The sequence below is a fragment of the Anneissia japonica genome, unplaced genomic scaffold (assembly GCF_011630105.1).
Source record: "Anneissia japonica isolate Jap-2015-1 unplaced genomic scaffold, ASM1163010v1 scaffold287757_len172727_cov147, whole genome shotgun sequence".
Lineage (NCBI taxonomy): Eukaryota > Metazoa > Echinodermata > Crinoidea > Comatulida > Comatulidae > Anneissia > Anneissia japonica.
The window spans coordinates 62,130-85,795 of NW_022727904.1; the positions used below are offsets into that span (position 1 = coordinate 62,130).

The 23,666-nt window shown below is 33.5% G+C and overlaps 1 protein-coding gene across 3 annotated transcripts; it reads left to right on the forward strand.

Annotated features, from left to right (window-relative positions):
* Window positions 1-1,775: 1,775 nt before the first annotated feature.
* On the forward strand, window positions 1,776-19,257 carry LOC117113945 (GTP-binding protein 1-like). Of its 3 annotated transcripts, none has more exons than XR_004446274.1 (12): window positions 1,776-2,732; window positions 8,061-8,169; window positions 8,830-9,013; window positions 9,263-9,471; window positions 11,598-11,737; window positions 13,314-13,552; window positions 14,018-14,162; window positions 14,518-14,700; window positions 15,430-15,568; window positions 16,377-16,518; window positions 16,637-17,431; window positions 17,481-19,257. XR_004446274.1 is itself a non-coding variant. In XM_033257457.1 (12 exons), exons 1-11 carry the CDS (start codon window positions 2,565-2,567, stop codon window positions 16,968-16,970), a joined length of 1,992 nt encoding a protein of 663 aa, XP_033113348.1. In that variant the 5' UTR covers window positions 1,776-2,564; the 3' UTR covers window positions 16,971-16,998; window positions 17,397-19,257. The 3 variants fall into 3 exon arrangements, 2 of the variants coding, with proteins under 2 accessions (XP_033113348.1, XP_033113346.1); XM_033257457.1 differs by having other exon boundaries at window positions 16,637-16,998; window positions 17,397-19,257; XM_033257455.1 differs by having other exon boundaries at window positions 16,637-19,257.
* Window positions 19,258-23,666: the final 4,409 nt, after the last annotated feature.

A 23,666-nucleotide genomic window follows, 5' to 3' on the forward strand; every position in this document is an offset into this window, starting at 1 on the left:
CACATAAGAGAGCAGCTAGCTCAGTCGGCTAATCTGATGGTCTGTCTCTTATACACATCTAGATGTGTATAAGAGACAGGGCCTAATGTCAGTAGGGGAAGTAATGTCCTTGTAGGACTGGCTACTAAAATTTGAAGAGAAGTGTTCATTAAAGGATTGGGCAATTTTACTCGGATCGTCAGTATAAGATTCATTAATTTTAAAACTTGTGGTTGTCGGCTTTGCTCTACAACTCCTTACATAAGACCAGAAGGCCTTGTTGTTTTTGGGGTTACATTTGTTTATAATTTTGGTGATGTAGTCACGATACGAAGACTTAATTAAGTAACATAGGTGATTTCTAACAGACTTAAAGTCATTCCATTTAGTCTATGCATGGGATTTAAGAAGGTTTTTAGCTTTAATTGCAGCTTTATATAACCTGGATTTCCTCCTGGACAATTTTAAGATTTCTACAGTAATCCAAGGTTTCTTTGGTTTGGAGCGAGACTTGCGCAAAGGAACAGCGTTATAAATGTTTGAATGGAATATTGATTTAAATTCAGACCAGATTTCATTAATGTCTTCATTCAAAACTTCTTTGTGTTGCATTTAGTTTTTGTTCGATCTTCTTAGTCATTGCCCATGTCTCTGCTCCGTAGGTCATAGAATGTAGTATCTGTCTCTTATACACATCTAGATGTGTATAAGAGACAACAATAATAATAACTACAATAATTTTAATTACAATTACCAGCATAATAATTATTATAAATATTAAACAATCACACAAACAAATAAAAAAGTACACAAAAAATTTGATCAGAAATAGGAAAACACCCTGAACCAAACCCTGCCCCCACTTCACAAACCAACAAACACCAAAAAGAGAAAATTATTATGATGCAATATTATCATGATGTAATATACAGCAACGGACTGTTGTAGCGTAACTCACGATCGTGACTGGTCATCTGTATCTCTAATCAATTGAATTCTAACAAGAAGGTACTGTAATTGAAGTAAAAAAAACATATATATATTTTTAAAATAAATCGATAAATATGAATATGAATAACAAAGTAATTTGTCATGGTCTCAGGAAATCGAAGTCCTGACCTTAACAGCGTCTTAAGCACTTTAATTTTATTATATACACTCCAAAAACTGTGCCAAAAATCGATTTAAATTTCTTTTAATTTTGTATATTGCCAAATGTTTATATAAAAAATAAATAAAATTGATGTTGACATGTCAAAGCTCTTAATTCACAGTCTACAACATAATGATAATTTTATATTTCTACGCCGTGCGTTAGGTAGAACAATGCATTTAGGTTTACAACTGTCATTCCTTATCTCTTTGACAAATTACCCTGTTGTACTAAAGATTATCTGGCAATTAGTTTTAACATTTTTATTGAAGGGGTCGAACTATACCAAATCTAGTCCTAGTTTTAATTAAAATAATTTCATTATTTTAATTGTAACAAAAATATTTGTATTGCTTTTTAGTGATTTAAAAATGATTATTGTATACTTCTGCTATACTAAGATAATCTGGCAATTCAGGGGCGGACCCAGTAGGGGCATGGGGGTAGCCACCCGCTTTGCCACTAAATTTTAAAAATTGCTTTGTGCTACTCACTCATCTATTCTGAACCCACGTGTGAACAATCCTGGATCCTCCCCTGGCAATATTTTATCTTCCCGGCACGTACGTCTCGTCGTCGTATTCAACAAATACTGAGGGCGCACTTGGTTGTTGAAATGCAGCCGAATGCAGAATGATGACATCGAGTGCAAACGCGACCTGGGGATAACAATTATGAAGATGAGAATCTTGTTTTGTCGGTACTGCTTAGGTTAAATTTTCTGCAACTTTCAGTAGATTGCATCATCAGTTACTATAAAAAGAAGAACAAGCCGCACGGCAGAGTATTTTGATGCAAACCTACTACCTAGTTATCCAGGTCATTGTTCAATGGAATAAGTTAACAGCTGGCTAGCTACCTACTACTAGGCCTATCGCATGAGTGAGATGTAATCTTCGCAGCGTCGGCTGTACTCATCCTGCATACGTGGTTTCAAGGTTGCCCTCTCGACAGCAGCCTAGGCCGGAGCCTAGCCTAGCTAGCTAGGTTTACTCTTTAATGAAGTAATACTTTTATTAGCAGAAAAAATACACGAAATTTGTTTAGTGTGTACGTAAAATTTCATTGTTAACTGTTGACAATTGGTTGCTAACAAATTATTAAGCAGAACAAAACAGGAGCCTGAATTGAATGAAGTTGAACCATGATTTAACTCAGACTGAATTGACGTTTGTGTGATTAAAGACTGACTATTTAAGTCTATGGGAGTGCATCGCCAACTGAGGTTGTTTCGGACGATATATTTTACAATATTTTGCTTCAAATGTAGGACGTTCTAAAGCAATTCTGAATAGGTGATTATTATAGAACTAAGGCCTATCAATATCATTACATTGTTAATTCTTCTACTATTCTACATCAAGCATTTTTCATCAACAAGCAGCTGATTTAAATTATAAATATCCTAGGCCCCACCTGTTCTACATTCAAAATGTGTGCAGCAATTGTAACTAACTTTATGCCAGACTCGATGAGTCCAGAACTTCTGCAGTCCCCAACAACTCCAGACATGCCCGAGAAGGCGGCTAGCCTCTTTGCTCCTGATGACGCTGATCTTGTTGGCAAAGACAGCCATATATTGGCACAAAATTCTTCTAAGGTAAGTAAAAAAAAAGATATTAAGAACAGTTTTCATATCGTCATGAATATAATAATAGTTGTATCACTGCTGCTAAAAGAACTTAGGAGTAAAAAGTTAATAAATGATCTGAAACTGAACCATCAAGGCCTTAGGCCTAAAGTGATTTGTGGGCAAGTTTGTTTGAACCATCATTGATGCTTACCTTACATAGGCTTAGGCCTAGATCCTATTGAATATAAAGTTTTTGGATCGGAAAGGCTACTGAACTGATCAGAAAATAGAATGTAAGTAAAGGCAGATTGATAGGCCTACTAGGCTCAGTCCTACTATTTATTTTCTTTTTTTTTTTAATTTTCAGTAGTTATAAAACACTCATAAAAGTTCAAAAATTTGTGGGTTTATAGTGCCTAGCTAATTTTGAAATATGAAACCGAATGCACAAAACAATACAATAACAAATATTACCAGCCTCCAGTAAAGTTTAAGGAAAGAAATAATTATTAAACAACAGTGTAAATAATATGCTATTATAAAAAAAACACTACATGCTTCATGGAACCACGATTGAACATACTGTTATTACTCACTGTGCATTTTTACCATGTCATATTACCGTTATAGCCATAGAATTCTAGTCAGTGGTTTTGTGACTAACAGTATAATAATTTTTTTAATTGGGAACCAGGTATGAAGCTCCATGGATATAAACTTTTTAGTAGGCCTACAATTCATAACATTAACCAGGACTGCCCATTAACTGTGAAGACAACTAGTTTTAAAAGTAAATGTACGAGCAGAATGAAGACACTTCCTTACCTTTGTTCTGCTGGATTATGCCAATGCATAGTAATTAGGCCCATTAACTGAGTTTATAAACAATTGATAATCAATTGGTTTAATCCAACTACATAGTATATCGAACCATAAGTTCCGTATTTTATGAATGATAATAACTGTTTATTGTTACCAACAAACACTATCATGTTTGCTCTAATTTGGCTCGAATTTCTCTCGCAAAACTCTCCGGAGTAGGCTTAATTAGTGTTTTAGTTTTCATACTGTTTTAAGACATTTTATTAATGTTTTAAATTTTCAGTTCAGTTTTTCCTTTTTATTATTCATTGTCAATTAGTGTCTTTATGCACCTTCTTGTTAAGCTTTGGGGCACTGTATGTATACAGTTTATATTTTTGTCATATGCTAAGCAATACAATTTTCTGTATATACATTTTTATATGGACAAATTAATAACATTTTTTGAATCCTGAATATTGTCTTACAAAGCTTACAAAGTTAGTATATATATAATTTTAAATTTACTTCTACTAATAAACTAGTAGTTTACCTAAAAGTACAGTACTTCAAATAACTTTAGTGAAGATACTGTAAAAGTGAAACATGGTTGGAAACCTGTAAATTAAAAAATTATTTGACCAAATAAAAAAATATAATTTTAATGATGGATTTACAATTGATAATTTTTTTTTCCATTTTGCACTGCAGTACGTAATAGTTTAAACTTTGTCAGTGCTCAGGAAATAGCCTTGTATTGTAGTTTTGAGTCACAGCACTACTTTTGATGATGCAGTGTTGTGCAATAGTTGAAACATTTCAAGCATCTCAGACTTACTAACTGTACTCGACTATCTACCATGTATCCTCAGGGGTTATTAGGGCAATAAAAAAAGAGCTTTACATGCTGAAGCCTAACCGACCCTAGTATCTGGAAAATTTACAGTCAGGTTTTTTGTTTGTATTTTTTTTTTTAAATCGAAAATGACATTTGACATTACATCATAACATTACTTTCAAGGTTGTAACAGTACGTGCCAAAAGGCTGTCCCCTGTATTACCCAAAATACTGTATCTAGCTACGGCCAAGTAAAAAAGAAAAGTAGTTTCTCATCAATATTTTGAAAAAAGGAGAATAAAAAGTGCACTTTTTTTTTTTAACTCCGAGATGGCAAATTCCAGATGGTCAATGGGAAACAGCTAACTACTTTCTCACTTTCTCACCGAGTATATAGACACATTGAAAGCAAATAAAAGAAGCACAAGACATGATTCATACCATTTCTATGTATCCCCAACCACGAACGATCAAGGGAAGAATTTTACTGATCTGAGCTACTGTAGCTAGATTTTCATACATTTTGTAAAATAAAAAGAAATAAAAAAATGTTGGTAAGACAGAGAAAATGGATGCGCGAGGGAACGAGAAACCAGTCTTTTTTTTATTTGACCTAAAATGATAATATTTATTTTTCATGATATTACATAATGTGTGTGTGTGTGTGTTTTAAATCAGTGCTGCAAGCAACATATATTTTCAAGGTGTTTTTTTTTTTTTTTTCAGAACCGGGCTTTAGGACTTAGTATAGTAATGTACTGCATGGTCTCTATAGATTTTAATTACTAAAAAGAAAAATGATTGTAAATGTTGATGCTTTACTCGCAGGAAGTTTGTGTCACATGACTTCATTTGATGATGGCTGTGTGTCTTCTTCTAATAAAGTGTAGAACTTGGTACAGTAGGCTCATGAAATTTGAAGACAGGGTGTACAAAAAGCCTGAGGGGTGCAAAAGAAGGGGTTGTAGGTAGCCTTGGTCAGGGTCACGTATAGAAAAAATCCCTGGTTTTGTTCATGTTGAGAAATTTTAGTGCTTTAATAGGAGGTGACCTAAAATTGTGCTTTCTTCAGGTAATGGGTAATTGCTGTTTAATACCGCGTTCGCATGCGAACAAACTGCTTAAGAGCGGTTTTTGTCGTGGGTGACCCACGACAAGCCGCTCTCGATCGACTATCGATGCTGCTTGCTCTCGATCAGATCAGTAGGATCAAAAATCGCAGGCCTAGCATCCAATTGGTAATGTGACGTTAATTTATTTCTGGTCGCCTCGAAAGCGGCAGCAAATGCAGTTTGGCCTTTTTTTTTATCTAACACAATCTCGCTCACGACCCAGCGCCTGAGCCGCTCGCAATTGATGGAGATATGTGAACGTGACTTGTATAACTCCGTGTTTAGAACATAGATAATTATTTATTGATTGTATAATTTATTTTAAAAGCTTTCTTTAACCAGGGGTTATCCATTCAGTGACTAACAGTAGCACTGTTTTCTAAGGAAGCCCTGGTACTGTATATACAGTATAATATAACAAAAAATATAAAACAATAATGAAATTCCAAAGTAAGTATAGTAAATCAAAAAACAGTGATGAGATAATCTAAAACTGAAATGAAAGCAGACAAATGAAAACTATCAAACCAAAATTAAACAAAAGGGAAAAGTACTGTACATTACAGTATTACTGAATACAGATAGAGGCCCCTTTTTTAAACATAATTAATTAAAAGAGAATAAAAATTGTTACGAATGTTGAGATAAAGATTGTTCCAAAGATGAGCAGCTCTGGTATGAAATTGACAATGTACCTGTAATTCCATGTTCAGGTCATTGTACAATGTAACTACATGTTCAGACCTCAACATTATGGATTGGCAAAACACAAGTACTCTGTTTGGATAACACCAATACAGTACTATTATTATTACAGTACAGTATTATTATTTGAATAATTGTTTTGTATAACTTTTAGTTTCTTTTAGTTTAGTTGTTTTTTCTTTCTCATTGAACGCACCAAATTGTTGTGTGCTACTGAAACAAAAGTGTACCGTATGTTTAGTTGAATAAATAAATAAATATGTAGCCTAAAAACCCTGTTATTGGGGTCCATGCTTGTCCGACGGGAGATAATTTACCCCTAACCATTGTTAAAAAATGAATTCCAATAATATGAATAGGTTTGGCAACCTGCTTTGAGCAAGGGCTTTTTTTGGTCATTATTTTTGGATACCAGAATGATGGGCCAACAATTGATTTTAATCCGTTCTGATCTTTCTGCAACTTCTATTGTTTATATTAGACAATTAGCCTTTCGACCCAATGTACATTATTGTCATGCTGTATCCAGTATTACTGTAGTAGCTAGAATCCATTTGCAAGGGTGGCAATGAAGGTGAATTGTTTTCATTTAAAGATGCTAATGTCAAAAATTAGTTTGAAATAAACTTGCTCATTTTGCAATAACATACAAATTATTAACTTGTGCATAGAAATTATTGAATTAAAAAAATGTATACCTGATTTTTAAACCGACACATTATAATTTATTTGAATAATTGTTTTGTATAACTTTTAGTTTCTTTTAGTTTAGTTGTTTTTTCTTTCTCATTGAACGCACCAAATTGTTGTGTGCTACTGAAACAAAAGTGTATGTTCAGTTGAATAAATAAATATGTAGCCTGAACTGGAAGTGTTTCTTCCATTTTACACTGTAAACTGATGGGTAGACATTTTTAAAAAAACACTAATTTCTATGTTTTTTGATAACATTTATGTTACTTCAAAATAGGCGAGTTAATTTCAAAAAATATTTTTATGATTTTTTTTTATATTTAGCATGGGACAATACCATCTTTAATAGTGCAGATGTTCCATTGACTTGGACTACACAGATCTACATTTGCTATGAAGGTTTTCCAAATCATTGGTTTTACCATTGAGGAATTTCAGTAGGCTGATGATAATCACTATAGATGATAATTTAATATCCAATGTTGAGCACTAAATTAAATTCATTATTTACTTTTTAAAAATAAAATTACTACCTTTTTAAAATTGAAAATTTAACATCAAAATATTTTCCTCATCGATAACAGATGAATAATGATACCTCTATTTATTTAATAGACCCTTTTTTGAGTGGTAAAGTATGGTTTTTTATGTCTATCAGTACTGTAAAAATTATTATAGACTGTACTGTAATTTGGAATTTGAATTATTGCACTGGTAGTAGGCCTTACTATTTTTTCTTATCGAGTCACTACATACTGTAGCTAGCGTGTATCATCTTGATTACATAGTATGTTAGAAGGATTTGCAGGTAGGATGGACCTGGCATGGGCCGCGATGTAAACGCTCCTTCTGTGACTGGACAGGGACTGGAAATGGACCAGTACACTGGGGTAACCCCCTACTCTTCTTGAATGATGTACTTGGTTCTTTATTTCACGGGTCTTAACTGTTCGGCCAACCGGCCTTACTGTGATTGTCTATACAAAGTATATGAAATTTTGACCAAAAATACATCCACAACACTATCATTTTATTTTTGATATTTATGTTTTATGGATATTTCTATATTTTATTTTTTATTTATCGATTTTTCCATTTAGACACGATTTGTTAGCCCAAGTGTGAAAAAAAAATATTAAACTTTATTTTTAACGTTTTATTGATATTTCTATATTTTATTTTATATTTATGAATTTTTCCATATAGACACGATTTGTTAGTCCAAGTGAGGAGATATTCGATCACCTGAAAAAACAATTGGAGCAGCGACTGTGTGACGGCAATGGCGAGGCCATATATGAACTCGGACAAGGAGGTAAGGGTATGGTGCATTATTGGTAATTAATGTGTTCATTATGGATCATCATTACACTCTATTCGTCGAGCATGTTCGTCTACCATCTTACAGTACCAATTACTAACTGTAAAATCAATGAAATGAAATAAAAAAGAAATTAATTCATACTTTAAAATTTTTAAGTATTTGATTTAGTTTGCAGTATATCTGTGTGATTAAAAGACATTGGTGTAGGCTTTGGGTGTGGGGGATGCTGATGTACCCCCACATTATGAAATTGTGTATGGTAACCAAAAGTAAACGTTAATTCCTACTAGCTATGTGTTTTTGGAGAACTGGCTACATGGGGTTAACATGTTGGTAATGTTCACATCTATTGACTCCATTAAATTTTTGTTGTGATACTTAAATGACGGTCTGCATGCATTTAATTCTAGCGTTTCGTCGTTGAGTGAATAGACTATAGGCGTGAGTATTACTTGGTCCCGACAATAGATAAATAAATAGATAAATAAATAAATAAAAAAAAAAAATGAAAGTTTGAATCATTTAAGTAGGGATTTAATTCTGCTTTCTAAATTGTCACACCACCCCTACCCCAAACAGTCTTTGCCCTTGAAAGTCTTCCTGTGTATTTATGTATATGAATAATTACCAACATTGTTTATGATTGCCAAGGAGATGGAACTGAAGACGGCCTATCAGAAGAAGACATGGCAGCGTCCATAGCAACATTAAAAAGCATGGCAGAGACTCTGAATGCAGATGTGGTGTTGCTACGGGAACGCCAAGTGAACAGCAAGGCAGTCCAAGAGCTTCTCATCAGGGCAAGAGCAGAAGAGGAGGATTTTCTAGAAGTCAGGTGAGATGAATCCTTTGTGCTGATTGGCCAAAGAAAAGAGCAATATATTGGTACCATTCCAATTTATCTCCAGTGTATAATACTGAAAGGTCCACTGATTAATCTCAGATAAGAAAGTATAATACATACTCCAAGTATTGAAATACACGCCATCGTGTTGAGATTCAATATTTCGACATTAATTATGTCATCATCAGGAATGATGACATAATTGATGATGCATTTGAATTTTTTTTGCGTATGCTTCAGAGTTGCTGTTGTCGGTAATGTTGATGCTGGTAAGAGCACTCTCCTCGGCGTCCTCACCCACGGGGAGCTAGACAATGGTAGAGGATTGGCACGACAGCGGCTGTTCCGGCACAAACACGAGATGGAGTCAGGACGGACCAGCAGTGTGGGCAATGACATCCTTGGCTTTGATAGCCAAGGACAAGTTGTAAACAAGCCAGATTCTCACGGTAAGTCTTTACTAAACGATTGTGGGAGCAATTTTGTAGCAGTGGCAATAAGGTCGGTGTTTAAATCCCAACCATGTCTTTGATTGATTTTGTTCGAGCAAGATAATTTATTTAAGTTAAAGTCTCTTTATCCAAGATTTAGATTAGTACCTGTATGAACATGAATGTTCTATGTTGCATGTACTGTTTCTCTAAGATAAATATTTACGTTACCTGTGGGTAATTTTTTGAATTTCTAGTGCGCCCGTGCAAAAATTATATGTGGAGACGACTACCCCATTGCTTAGGGAATTCAGCTAGGAGAGCGTTGCATATATTTATGAACCCTAGGTTAACAATCAGGCTATATTTACTTGATGAGAGGTAGGAATGGTAAAGGTGTGTGAGATGCTTTGTTTCATCAGCAACTGTAGGCTTTAGTGACAATTTAATATAAAGATTCAAAATCAAGAAAAAATATACAGAGTTCAGGATCCACTTTAGACCAGTCTCTATTTATATAACAGATAGTGTTCAACAAACAGGGCTTCCTCTAATTAAAGACCCCTCTTCAATGAAGGACCACCTCCAATTTAGGACCAAAGCTGATAAAGACTAAAATCTCTGGTCCCTAAAAGTGGTCTTTAATTGGAGGGAGACAAGAGCCTTTCAGCTGAAACACAAAAAGAGGCTGACCACTCTAGAAATAATTGATGGACATATGAAGGGATGGATTTAATTAAATTATTAATTGACATGCAATTATACATTAGCATGTGTGTATTTATTTTTGTTGAGCAAACATTTAAACACGATATATTTTATATCCGCAATTAGGAGAGCTCTCTAATTCCAGATAATAGGAAGTGCTTATGTAAATGATATAAAATAAATAATAAATAATATCAATTTTATGGTCTATAATACATTCATGACATATAGTATATTTTTGAGAATGTTATTTTTTCCTCAAATTTTAACACATTCATATCACATTTCTATGCATATTTGATAGTTTGTATTACTGATTCAGCTATAATGAAAATATAGTTTAACAAGTATTTGGCCAGGTGTGCATCTCTAGGTTTAAATAGCATCATTGTTTGATGTATTATCTTTTCAGGCAACTAATGCAAATATAATTGTTATTGCCTGATCAGGAAGTAATTGTATAGGCTATATATTTTGAAATTCAGAAAAGTCTTTTAAAACATCAATAGCATCAATATGTGTATAAAAAAGAATGAAATAATTTCCAATAAAATGAGATACAGATTCAGGGTTCTCACCAGCTTGTCACGAGTGCCAGTCTGGGGAGTGGGATATTACCCAAACCCCCTGGATAGTGCACCCTCATTTGTCAATGATCGTTTCATGCCCGAAAACTTCAAACACAGTCGTCGATCCAAGGCCACACTGTCACACAACACAATGCTAGGCCTAGCCTAACTAAGGCCAAACAAGGCAGGCCTAGCCTAGCTTAGCCTTAGTTAGAATAGGAGTAATGTGCACTGTTGCAACAATTGAGTTTTTGTTGATATACAGTTTCGACTATGAAAAGCCTTTAAATTGATAACATTAATTTAAGGCTCTGCAAAGCATACTGGAAAGGAATTATTTATGTGTGGGAACACTGCAAAGACAATTTTCACATTTGCTGACTTCCTTTTTAACTACACTGTATATATAGTTTATAATGCTTCTTTAAAATCAGCTATGAAAACACCTGTTTGACACTTATTCTTTTAAACATGCACTAAAAAGTTTTCTTAATTTAAAAAAAATTTAATTTAATGGTCTTCAATTGATAAGTCAACCAAAGGTCGAGCACCTCAAACTTCTAGTAATATCTCATGGTCATGATCTTCTAGTTCAAATGAATTTGCTGGTTTTTTTTACAGTTTTAATGTTTTTAATATGATAATCTGTACTGTATTAAATTTGTTTTGCATTGTTTAAATGTTACTTTGAGAGTAAGGGCAAACCTTAACTTTTGTTACAGTGATTAATTAGTTCACTTTTAGGTTCCTAGCTGCCCTTGAGTTGACTGTCATTGTGTTTGTTTATGTTCTTGATTTTGGCTGTAAAGAATAAAAAGAATTAGAATATTTATGGTTTTTATATACCCTATTTTGTATCTTCAACAGGTGGTAATTTGGATTGGGTTCGAATCTGCGAAGAATCTTCTAAAGTGATTACTTTCATAGATTTAGCTGGACATGAGAAATACTTGAAAACTACTGTTTTTGGAATGACCGGGCATGTACCTGACTTTGGCATGCTGATGGTTAGTTGTCTCCTAGTTTTACAGACCATATGGGGCTTGCCAAAACCAACCATAATTGAATTAAAAAAAAAAAAAAAATGACTTTTTTTTGTTCATTTATCGGAATTGACTTGAATTCTATTGGATTGGATTTATTCTGTGTAAACACCAAGGATAGTCCATGAAAGTCTAGAAGAAGACTTATTTCCAGTGGGGTCTTTCTGGTGGTGATTGGGCAGTACACCGGGAGACAATCCCCTACTCTTTTCCGAAGAGTGTACTGCGTCCATTAAGGTGCACATAGGCCATAAATGCAAACGAGACCAACGGCTTAAACGTCTCATCCGAAAGACAGTGCGCTGTTATAACTTATAATTTCAGCCCTCCAGCTGAAATACAGGGAGAGGCAGCTATGGGAATTGAATCGGCGACCTAAAGATCTACACGATTCAGCCCACACACAGTGGCTACCACCAGATTAGCCGACTGAGCTAAGCCGACTGAGCTAAGCTGCTTACTATTCCGGGGTGGCCCGGGGGACCAGAACCCCCTTTGGGGAGAAAAACAACAATTTGTTGGGGAGAAGAAAAACGATACGTATTTTCTACATATTAGTAGATTCAAAATTGATTAAAATAAGCCTTTGAAACACCATAATTGTCATCTTTATGACTTATACTCTACTCAGACTACTCTGTTGTAATCGGTTGCGATGTAATTGATGGTAATCCAAAACTGATTACTCCCAATCGCAATCAACGAGTGCATTCAGACCAACACGAAACAACTTTACATTCTAGGGCCTTGGCCTCTGGTGGCCAGGCCTATTTTGACTGACCTCAGCCAAACAGTGCCTGTGGAATTTGTTGTGATTCGTTGCAATCGGATTCTGTGGTGATTGAGAGTAATGAAGATTGTAGCACCCAATCGCAAAGGGTGACAATTGCAATATCGATTATTGATCGACTACTTTGGTGAGCTTTCACACACGATTTTACTTTGCGATTGGGTGTCTCAATTGCTACAACTGATCCCAATGCAGGAGTCGTAGCTGTATCACTGGATGTGAAAGTGATTTAAATAATTAAGTCTTGGACTTCTAAAACTTACTTTTTATTAATTATAATTCATTGTTTTTTCTAGTAATGAAATTATAAGTGATTTATGTGATAAAGGTTTTATACTTACAGTGATTAATTAATTTAATAATTTCACATGAAATAAGAAGCACTGTACACTCACCACTTACAGGATGTAAAGATGTTTTATTAGATTAAACTGTTTATGAGGCTTTGGGAGTGGAGCTGTTTTTTAGATGCGAGAAGAACATTTTAGTGGTAGATTTTGGACTCTGATAGAAACCAAAAAGCATCTAAACCACCAAGCTCCATCTCCATTTGACGATGGTGATTATACTAATGATGGTGATGGTGGTGGTGGTGGTAGTAGATGATGAATAGTGGTGGAAACAAATATGATACTGATGATAATGATTATGATAAGTTGAAGATACTGGTAACAACAATGACCATTGAATGATTATACTACAGTTTGACTGTCAGAAGAGTTGTTAAATTTTTGTTTTCATTACATACAGATTGGAAGCAATGCTGGTATTATAGGAATGACCAAAGAGCATCTTGGGCTAGCATTAGCGTTGAATGTTCCCATTTTTGTTGTAGTAACCAAGATTGATATGTGCCCTCCTAATGTCCTCCAAGATACCTTAAAATTGCTGCTAAGAATTCTCAAATCTCCCGGGTGCAGGAAAATACCAGTGCTAGTTAACAGTCAAGATGATGTCGTCACATCTGCAACCAACTTTAGCTCAGAAAGGTATGATAGCAGCACCATGCTTATTATGGTCATTATCATCATCGTCGTCATCATTATCATCATCATCATCATCATCATCATCATCATCATCATCATCATCTTCTTCTTAGACACCCATCTGTTTTAAAGTCATTGTTTTCTGATCAACAGTGGGAAAACCAGATTACTTTTTTTGATGAGATTCTTCCATAATGATTATTTAGTTTTACAGAAACACCTTTTTGGCAGGATTTCTGTAACACCTGTTTGGCAGGCTTTCTGAAACACCTGTTTTGCAGGTTTTCTGAAGCACCTGTTTAACAGGTTTTCACCATCAGGGGGAAACTTAGTGACATATTTATGGTTTTGGGACCTTGCTATGATTATTATTTTGTTATTTAGAACATCTGTAGTCTGGAGAACCAGGTGATATATATTATATGTTGTGAGATCTTTTTGAAATGATTATTGTTTTGTGTCTTGCAGAGTTTGTCCAATCTTCCAAGTGTCAAATGTTACTGGTGAGAATCTGGATTATCTGAAGATGTTCCTGAACCTCCTGACAACTAGAATGAAATGCGATGAGAGTGATCCAGCTGAGTTCCAAATAGATGACACTTACTCTGTTCCAGTATGTTCGTCTTTTAACTTTTAATATTCTTTTACTTCAGACTTGTGTCTTCACTTTTCATGGATAGTTATGGTTGTCATAATGTTTATGGTAATCATGGTAATGGTATTGTCGGTGGTGGTAATCTTTATTCATGGTACCAATAGTGGTAATATGTTGGCATTGCTGATGTTAGTCTTTAATTGTCATAACAATGATGGTTGTGCTTCCATTGCTTTAACGTTAATGATGTGGTGTTGATAATGGAAATGATGATAATGTTGATTTTATTTATGATCATGTGCATATTTAATTACAATCAAAATTTTTTAATAGTATTCGAAATAATGAATAAATATTTTTAACTGTCTATTAGGGTGTTGGCACTGTGGTCTCAGGGACAACTTTAAAAGGTGTAATACGTGTGAATGATACATTACTGCTAGGCCCAGATCCACTTGGTCAGTTCCAGTCAGTGATTGTGAAGAGTATACACCGTAAGAGAATGCCCGTTAAGGTGGTTAAGGCTGGGCAAACCGCCTCCTTTGCTCTTAAGAAGGTAAGTCTGTGTAGTATAGATAGGCATTCACATGGATGCAGTTTAGTAGGGGACATTTACCTAGCAGAGGGATACATTTAACCTTTTTTTTTATTCTTTTGGGAATTTGCTGCAAGACTCATTATGATGAATAAAGAGTGGTTTGAATTATTTTTAGTCATGAGAAATGATCCTGGGTTTTTACAGGTATTAAACTCTTGAACGTAGGGTGTGAAGACAAGCATCTTAACCACCAAGCCAGAGCCCTACTGTATACAAGCTATCCTACGTATCTATCCAAAATAAAATTAACTAAAATGTTTTTCGTTATTTCACTGTTAAGCTATAAAATTCACTGAATGGTGAACTAATTTAATTTTTTTTTACCAAACAATAGGCAAACTAAGGAATGCATCATGTATCAATATTTAATTAATTTTTACAATTTGTTTTTTTATAATTGTTTTTAAAATTTACTATTTTTGTCATTATCCAAATTTGGAATTTAATATTGTGGCTTGGCCCCTGAGAACCTGCGGTGGCATAATACGCCACTGGTACCATATCATTAATCTCACTCGCACCACCACATACCACCAAAGTGCTATAGTGCTAATTGAAGTTTGCACTAATCTGGAAGAAGAAGAAGTCATATTTTTTATACAAATTGAAGTTTTATTTATATTGATTAGCATTCATAATTATTATTATATATAAGATAAATATCTGTTTTCGTTTTTATTTCTATAGCAAATTAAGCGGTCCCATGTACGTAAAGGAATGGTGATGGTCTCACCACGTATGAAACCTGAGGCATGCTGGGAATTTGAGGGTGAAATTCTCGTCCTGCATCATCCAACAACGATTAGTGCACGGTATCAAGCTATGGGTAAGGATACTTTTCTTGTATATATATGAATAATGGAACATCTTTAAGCAAATTGTTTCATTATTGTTTTACTTACCTATACAATCTGCAGCCAATAGCCTTGTTCACACTATCAAAGTTTGTCTGACAGAAATGTGATATGTCTAAATATGGTCATGATGACATCACATCATGACCATATATAGGCAAATCATTACTTTATATGGGCATGCAACAGTATTTTTTTTTATGTTGCAGACAGAGCTTAGATTTAATGGCCTCAGAAAACATTTAATACCATAAAAAATTCAAAATAATTATGAAAAATATATATATTTTTTATTTTTAGGTATCAATTGATAACTGTTATTCATAACTAAAATATATACAACAGTATTGTCATTAGGTTGACGCTTGGAGGTTTTATACCACCATGGTTAATGGAAATGTACAAATATGACTTAATTAAAATTAAATTAGAAACTTACATTTAGTGGAGCTGTGACTTAGTGGTTAAGGTACATACCTTTTACTTCCAAGTTTCTAGGTTCAATCTGAATGTCTTAATTTTCCCCACTACCAAAGACAACTTCAATCCACAAGCCTCATGTAGTATTTATTGATCACTTTAGCATTGATGGTCCCAAATCATCAATTCTCAACTTTCTATTCCTCATACAGGCTTGGTTACTAATCATCGATGGTGCCTACTGATCAACCATCCAGCCTTATAAAGAAACATGCAACATCAAAAGCCGCAAATAATATAGATCGCCTTTATTTGCTAGTATAACAACTGTTTTTGTTTTTTTGTTTTCTTTCAAAATAGTACATTGTGGGAGTATACGGCAAACTGCTTCAATAATTTACATGAACAAGGAACATTTAAGAACAGGTGATAAGGCCATTGTTCATTTCCGCTTCATAAAGAACCCAGAGTTTATTCATGCGGACACTAGAATGGTTTTCAGGTAGTTATTTTCTTTTTGATGTATTTGAAAAATTATTGTCTTACTGGAGGGTACACCCTCCTAATACTATACTGTATAAATATGTTCAATAAATAAAAACATTTTATTTTATCTTTAGGGAAGGAAAGACCAAAGCTGTTGGTAGGATAGTAAAAGTGTTCCCCCATCTGCCGCCAATGGAGCAGAAACAGAAACAAAAGGCCGGGCGAGGTCGAGGTCACCACAATCACCATCACCATGGTACCCGCGGACAAGGATCTAGTCAAAACGTCAGTGATGGATTGCCATTAGGACAGACCAGTCCACAATACTATGCTCCAACTTACAGAGGGCAAGGTAGACGAGGAGGTGGAAGGCGAAGCAGGAATCGTAAGGCCAAAGATTCTCAAGAAGAAAGTGTTGGCCAGGATGTAGGCCCACATCAGTCAAGCATTGCAGCGCCAACGTCATAAAATATTTTTGGACTTTTAAAAAAGAAAAGTTGAGCAATTTTTTGAACTTGTAAAAGCTAACATTTGTGGAAAAATCTCAATTTTCGGATGGAAACATGAGATTTTCAACATTTTTATATCAAGTTGTTGGTATTTGATTATTGTGGTGTGAACTGTCCATTACAGAAATGGAAGATGTTTGTTGAACTTTCTGTGTTGAGAATCTGCAATCAGTATTAGGATTAAAATTAATATAATACTTACATTCGTTGAAACTTCGATGTTTTTCCCGTTTTTTTTATATTATGGTTTAAACATGTTTTAAATTAAAGTAACATTTTGACACTTATCTTCAGGTTTTAGATTTGTTAAAACTCTTTTGTTTTTGTTTAAGACAGGCAATAAATGTTGGTAGCTGTAATTGGTTGAACAGGTGTTGGTTGCCAGGCAATAAATGTTGGTAGCTGTAATTGGTTGAACAGGTGTTGGTTGCCAGGCAATAAATGTTGGTAGCTGTAATTGGTTGAACAGGTGTTGGTTGCCTGTGCTCTTGGCAGATTGGGCTTGAGGATAAGTTTTACTTAATTGGAACTTCTGTAAACTTAATTTTTTTAGTGTCTCCATAGTTTTATTCACCATTTGTTCTACTAACATGAACGACAAGTTTTACCATTTATTTATAATGAATATTATAATTATTTGATTGCGATTTTATATTAATGACCATAATTAAAATTGTGTACATTTCATGAAATTTAACAAAAATAAATGATTATTAAATTTATTCTGCAAGCATTTTTTTTTCATTGATTTGTAATCAAACTATAAATTTTACTCTATCCTTGTGTCTATAAAAACTGTCATTCATTCATTTTTATACACATCAGCCAATGGCGGGTGGGGTGGTAGAAAACATACAGCATTTGTTATAGTGAAAATTGTACTTTGCTAATGAATATTCATAGATTGTCTACAATAATTGTGCTTCTGGATGATTAGGTTGACAAGTTATATCTGCCATATTAATATAAATCTGGATGTACAGTATTATAAGCCAAGTATGGACAGTGACTATCATATCTGCATGTCTGTTATGAATATTCATAACATATATTTAAATGTTTAACACATGCTTTTTAACCCTAATTAAATATTCAAAACATGTCTACTTGAATATTCTCATGTCTCATTGCATTTAATTTCCTACACATTGTGTTGCATTTCACATTTATAATATGTTTTATTAACTATTCATGTTTATAATACACCTTAATAGATCTTTGTCATTTGATGGATTTCACTCATTGTGGAAATTTAGTTCCACTGTGCATTTGTAGTTCCATCCCTGTATTTTTTTATCCATCTGTTTTGTTCCATTGCACGCCTCAACCCAATGCAATCTTTTCATTTGTTCAAAAGATGCTGGACTCTTCCATTCCGAAAAAAGTTAGATATTTTTCATAAAATATCAAATTACAAGAATCTGTTTTAGGTGTGTTATAAATTCAGTCGATGGAAAGAATATTTTTTTTAATGATTTCATACATTACAAATTCTTGACTACCTTATGAATATTTATTTGTTAATACAAAGCTAGTTGAATATTCATGAGAAATTATATTGTTCATATGAAGTGCCACTGGGCATCTCATTGACCATGAATATTCTTGTTACCCCAGTAGGTTCCTATCGTGTGTGTGGATTTATTTTTGTACACAAGATTTTGGTATATAATGTGTTAACACAATAAGTGCTAACAAATCAAAGATATATTGTCATCTATTAATGTTTTGATCTTATAATAATATTTGGTATTTTGACACACGTTTGAATACACATTTTAAAACAATTTAAACTGTACAGCTAATGTTAATAGACCTGATACAATTAAAATTTAAATGCTGTGAAATGTATTTGTCATGTGTTATTATATTATATGAATGTAACTTGCAATAAAATTGACAATTTTGTACATTTCTGTGATATAGAGAGGGTGCTCTTCAATTTTAACATCTTTGCAAGAGGGCGCACTGTATTGTTACTTTACTATCTTTTAATCTCATACTGAGTTGAAAATAACCACGGAAAGATTCAATCTCAATATATTTGGTATCATACGATAGTTAATACAAAAAATACTAAGCTAACAACATTTTCGTCTTATACGTTCTCAAAAACTGACCACATACAAAATAAAACACCTATAAAGATTTCAGACATCCATTTTGTATTTCGTAGTATAACAGTATGTCAAAGGATTTATTGGTATCTTGTGTATTAAGTGCAAAATTTGACCCAAAAAAAAAAATACACGTTTTTACCCAGATAGCTGGTCCGTCACTAGAAGTTTCAATTCCAATATATTTGGTATCATACGAAAGCTATTAAAATTATCTATCGAATGATGAGTATATGATGACGCATTATGTTAATTTACCGAAAAATCCTCAGCAAAAAGAGCATGGAGAAAGAGATGTGATTAAACTGACTTTGTGCTGTTGTGTAAATGTTTTATGTTTTACTTCTTTTTACTTTACTGTACTCTGAATGTACAGTATCACATTGGTATGAACCTATTATGTACACGTGCAGTATGATGTATGTACTATGTGTTTATAATGTGTGTGTATATTTAAGTGTGTATAATGTGTAGGGGTGTGTGTGTGTATTAGAATAGGCTGCATAGGAAAATATAGGCACAGAAAAAAATGAAAAGCTGAATGTTTGAAAAACTTCATTTTTAATAAACCGACTGCCGAGGCAACATGATAATTTCAGTGTTTTAGTCTTTAAAAAATAATTAAAGTCTGAATAAAACCATAATCTTGCTGATTTTGTTAATTAATAGAAGACAACAAGTTATATTGAGAGCACACAACTGTCTACTTCTCGTAACCTTGTATAAACTGCACTTATAAATGCGTAAGGCCTAGGTTATTAAGCTAACAGTTAATTAGATAATAAAACTTAATTAATATAAGCCAAACATTTCCTCATTTCATTTGTAAAATTTTGCACTTTTCAGACAATACTATAATATACGTCTGAAAATGTGTTAACATTCTCATTTAATGTAAAACGTTGGTAAGCACAAAGGACATCAGGCTCCTGTGCCGATGAACAGAGACTCATAATTTTGGTGCCTAAACAAATTTAACGAATGTAATTGGTGCATCGGGTATATATACTGTGTTAAAACACTTCACTTGTACAGTATGACTTAAGAAGCAGTAATTTTACTGTTCCCTAGAAACAGCTGTTCTGTAATGTAATTGAAATAACCATACATCCATTTAAATCGGAACTTTTCGAAAGATATGACATTACTTAAAACAACATAGTTAGACATAGTTGAAAATATTCACCTGGCTTGTAAAAAGTGTGTTCGTGAGTTTTTCTTAAGCACTTAAATCCTTAAAATATTGAAAGACCATAATTTATTGCTTATAGTAGAGCAGCTGAGGGGCCAAGTTGGACATTTTAGTGCAGCAGCTAAGTGCAAAAAAAAAACAAAAACGGCGAAATTGTGCATTTTATTACCAAAGCATGAAACTTGGCACAAACTATCTTTGATATGTGTTGACACCTGCTGTGGAAGCCATTTTGAATTGAAAATGGCCGCCTTTAAAGACAAGATCAATATATCTTGGCAATGGAAAATCGTAGACCTAATTTTGGTCTCAAAGAGTTTGGAACATACATGTTTCTATTTGCTTTAATGTAATATTTTGTCCAAAAGTAACGGGAATTGGCATTTATAAACCTTGACTCTAGATACCCAGCATATCCGTATCTTTAAAACTGTTAGTCATAGAACGGAAAATCGTAGAGAGTTAATTTTGGCCTCAAATTGTTTAGAATATGCATGTTTTTGTACTAATGCAATGTTTTGTGCAAAAGTGACCGAAAATGATATTTATGACCTTTGACCAACACAACTTGCAGTATAACCTTATCTCTATAACCGTTAATCACAGAGGCCTTATTTTGGTATCAAATGTTCAGAACATGAATGTTTCTATTTACACTAATGCAACTTAAAAACCGAAAGGTCCACTAATTATTCAGATAAGATACTATTATACATACTCCAAGTATTAAAATGCACGCCATCGTGTTGGGATTCAATATTTCAGCATTAATTATGCCATCATCAGGAATACAAATGTCCGTCCAAAAGTGACCGGAAATTACGCTTCTGACCGTCGACCCTAGGCACCCGTATATTATATCTCAATAACTGTTGGTCATAGAGACCTAATTTTATCCTCAAATTGAGAATACCGTAAATGCTCGAATAAGCACCGCTCTCAAAGAATAAGCGCTGCACCAAACATGATTTTTATCGTTAAGCGCATACATACATATATATACATATATTATACATATATATACATTTATATATATATACATATATACATATATACATTATATGTATATATATATATAGTATGTATATATATATATATATATATATATATATATATCAAGTAATGGTGGTGCTGAATAGGCAATATACATAATAGTAAATAACAAGGCTTACAGAAGAGATAAATATCTTAAGAACCAACTTGTACGTTCATCCATCAACTCTACAGGTATAACCAAATGATCGACCACTCCGTGCAACAGGCCGAGATGCAACACTTGTGCCTACGTGTATTCTACTGACACTATCACTGGACCATCTGGACAAACCACGATTCATGACACCTTCTCATGCACTTCAGTCAATTTAATTTATGCTATTACCTCTCATAAATGTAATATTCTATACATCGGAGAAACTAAACGAAGAATGGCAGATAGATTCACTGAACACTTAAGATCCATAAAACATTAAGCAGCCAGGCCTTCCTGTTGCCTCTAATTTTGCTACTAACCACTCTCTAAAAGATATTACTATAACTGGCATTCAACTATGTAATGGGACTGATACAGTACGGAAGAAACAGGAAGAGCAACTTATCTACAGTCTAATTAGGTACTCTAGCTCCAGCAGGTATTAACGTATCATTTAAATCATTCAGAAACTAACTTGAACCTATAGGTTTCTAGTTTTTAAGATATCTTGATAATTTCTACTGATCCTATATTATTTTTTACTGATGCCTATGTATGTTACGTAGGTTTACAGCTCGTTATGGATTATAGGCCTATTACATTATATTTTATTATTTTCTTATTCATTTCCATTGATTTTATTATATACCAAATGAAGTTTATTTACATATTATCTGATTTGCTTTTTATTTGAAAAAGGCCTACTTTATATTTAGCATGTATTTTTTACTTCATGCTTTTTGCATTAATTCAGTTTGCTTCATTAATCTACTCCACCCAATTTACATTGGTTTTTTTTTTTTATTGTTAATACGATTTTTATTGAATGTTTTGTTTTGCTCCTGTTGTTTTATATGTAGCTATACCATTGGCTAATGTGTGTATCTTCAATCCATTTGGTTTTTCATGAGCCACTTCATGAGCTTCTGTTATGTATTTAATTCTATCTTACCATGTTTTACTCATAGCTTGATAAAGACTTATAGTCGAAAGTACTCGCTAGTTTTTAAATAAATGTTGTGGCATATATCTGATACCATCTGACTCGTTATTTACTCTATGTATATATATATATATATACACTTAGTTTAAGTACTGACAAGGTGCATCCATCCAGAAAATATTCAATTTGATATTAATTAGGCCTATATAATTAATATTACTTATAGTAAACCATTAGGACTAACTATTAAACTTGAATTTATAATATTGAAGAAAATACTAATCTTATAAACTCAAAATAATTATTTATCCATATAATGTAGTTAATTGGAACAATTCCAGCATGTTTCATCAGCATAGCGATAGCATTCAGTCTCGTCACCGTTAGCATGTTCATTGCGCAATATATGGGCTGTCTCTTATACACATCTAGATGTGTATAAGAGACAGATCGCATACAGAGGGCGGTATTTATTTATTTGCGAAGGAGGGTATCTCTGCCGAACAAAGCTGAGTTAAAAATCCACAGCGTTTTGTATGTTTTTGACTGGAGCACACTATGAAACAAATCGATGTGGCAAAAGCATTGCCTTTCGTTTTTCTTTTAGCCTATCAAATACATAATGGAACGATGGCTTCATTTCTTTCAAGAGCTCTAGGCTCAGAACACGCGGTGCTGTCGGTAAAGCATGTTCCAAAGGAGCCCAGGGTAGGCGACCACATGAATTGTTTTCTTGTAGTTTGTACTCTTGCAGGCCTAGCATATTTAGGCCTGCAGCAAGACGAATTAAACCAGGATATATCACTTTCCTGTGTAAAAAAGAAAACTATGATTGCTAATATTATTAATTTATAATGTTGATAAAATTGTACAGTATATGCTTTTTTAATCTAAGTTATTTAAAAAGTATTCATTTACTAGTTTTTTAGGCCTTTTGTTTTGTATTTTCCTGTTAGTTGGAGTGCGCCCTCACTTATAACAAAACTGCTGTGTATACTGTAGAGTTTCCTAATATAAATATATAATTATAATATATAATAAAAATATTTGACAATACTGTATTTTGATGTCGGCATAAATACAATTTTTAAATTTAAGTCATCACAGAATTCATTCGATAAGGCACGGATTTTCTTACTAAGGACTTTGGAAAATGTGCCGACATAAGGTAATTTGAAATAAAAAGTGATTGGTGTATTTTCTTTAGTGTT

Coding starts and splice junctions, on each gene's coding strand:
- LOC117113945 (XM_033257455.1), top strand. CDS start 2,565: ATGTGTGCAGCAATTGTAACTAACTTTATGCCAGACTCGATGAGTCCA. Junction 9,472..11,597: donor AAACAAGCCAGATTCTCACG/GTAAGTCTTTAC, acceptor TATCTTCAACAG/GTGGTAATTTGGATTGGGTT. Junction 13,553..14,017: donor ACCAACTTTAGCTCAGAAAG/GTATGATAGCAG, acceptor TGTGTCTTGCAG/AGTTTGTCCAATCTTCCAAG.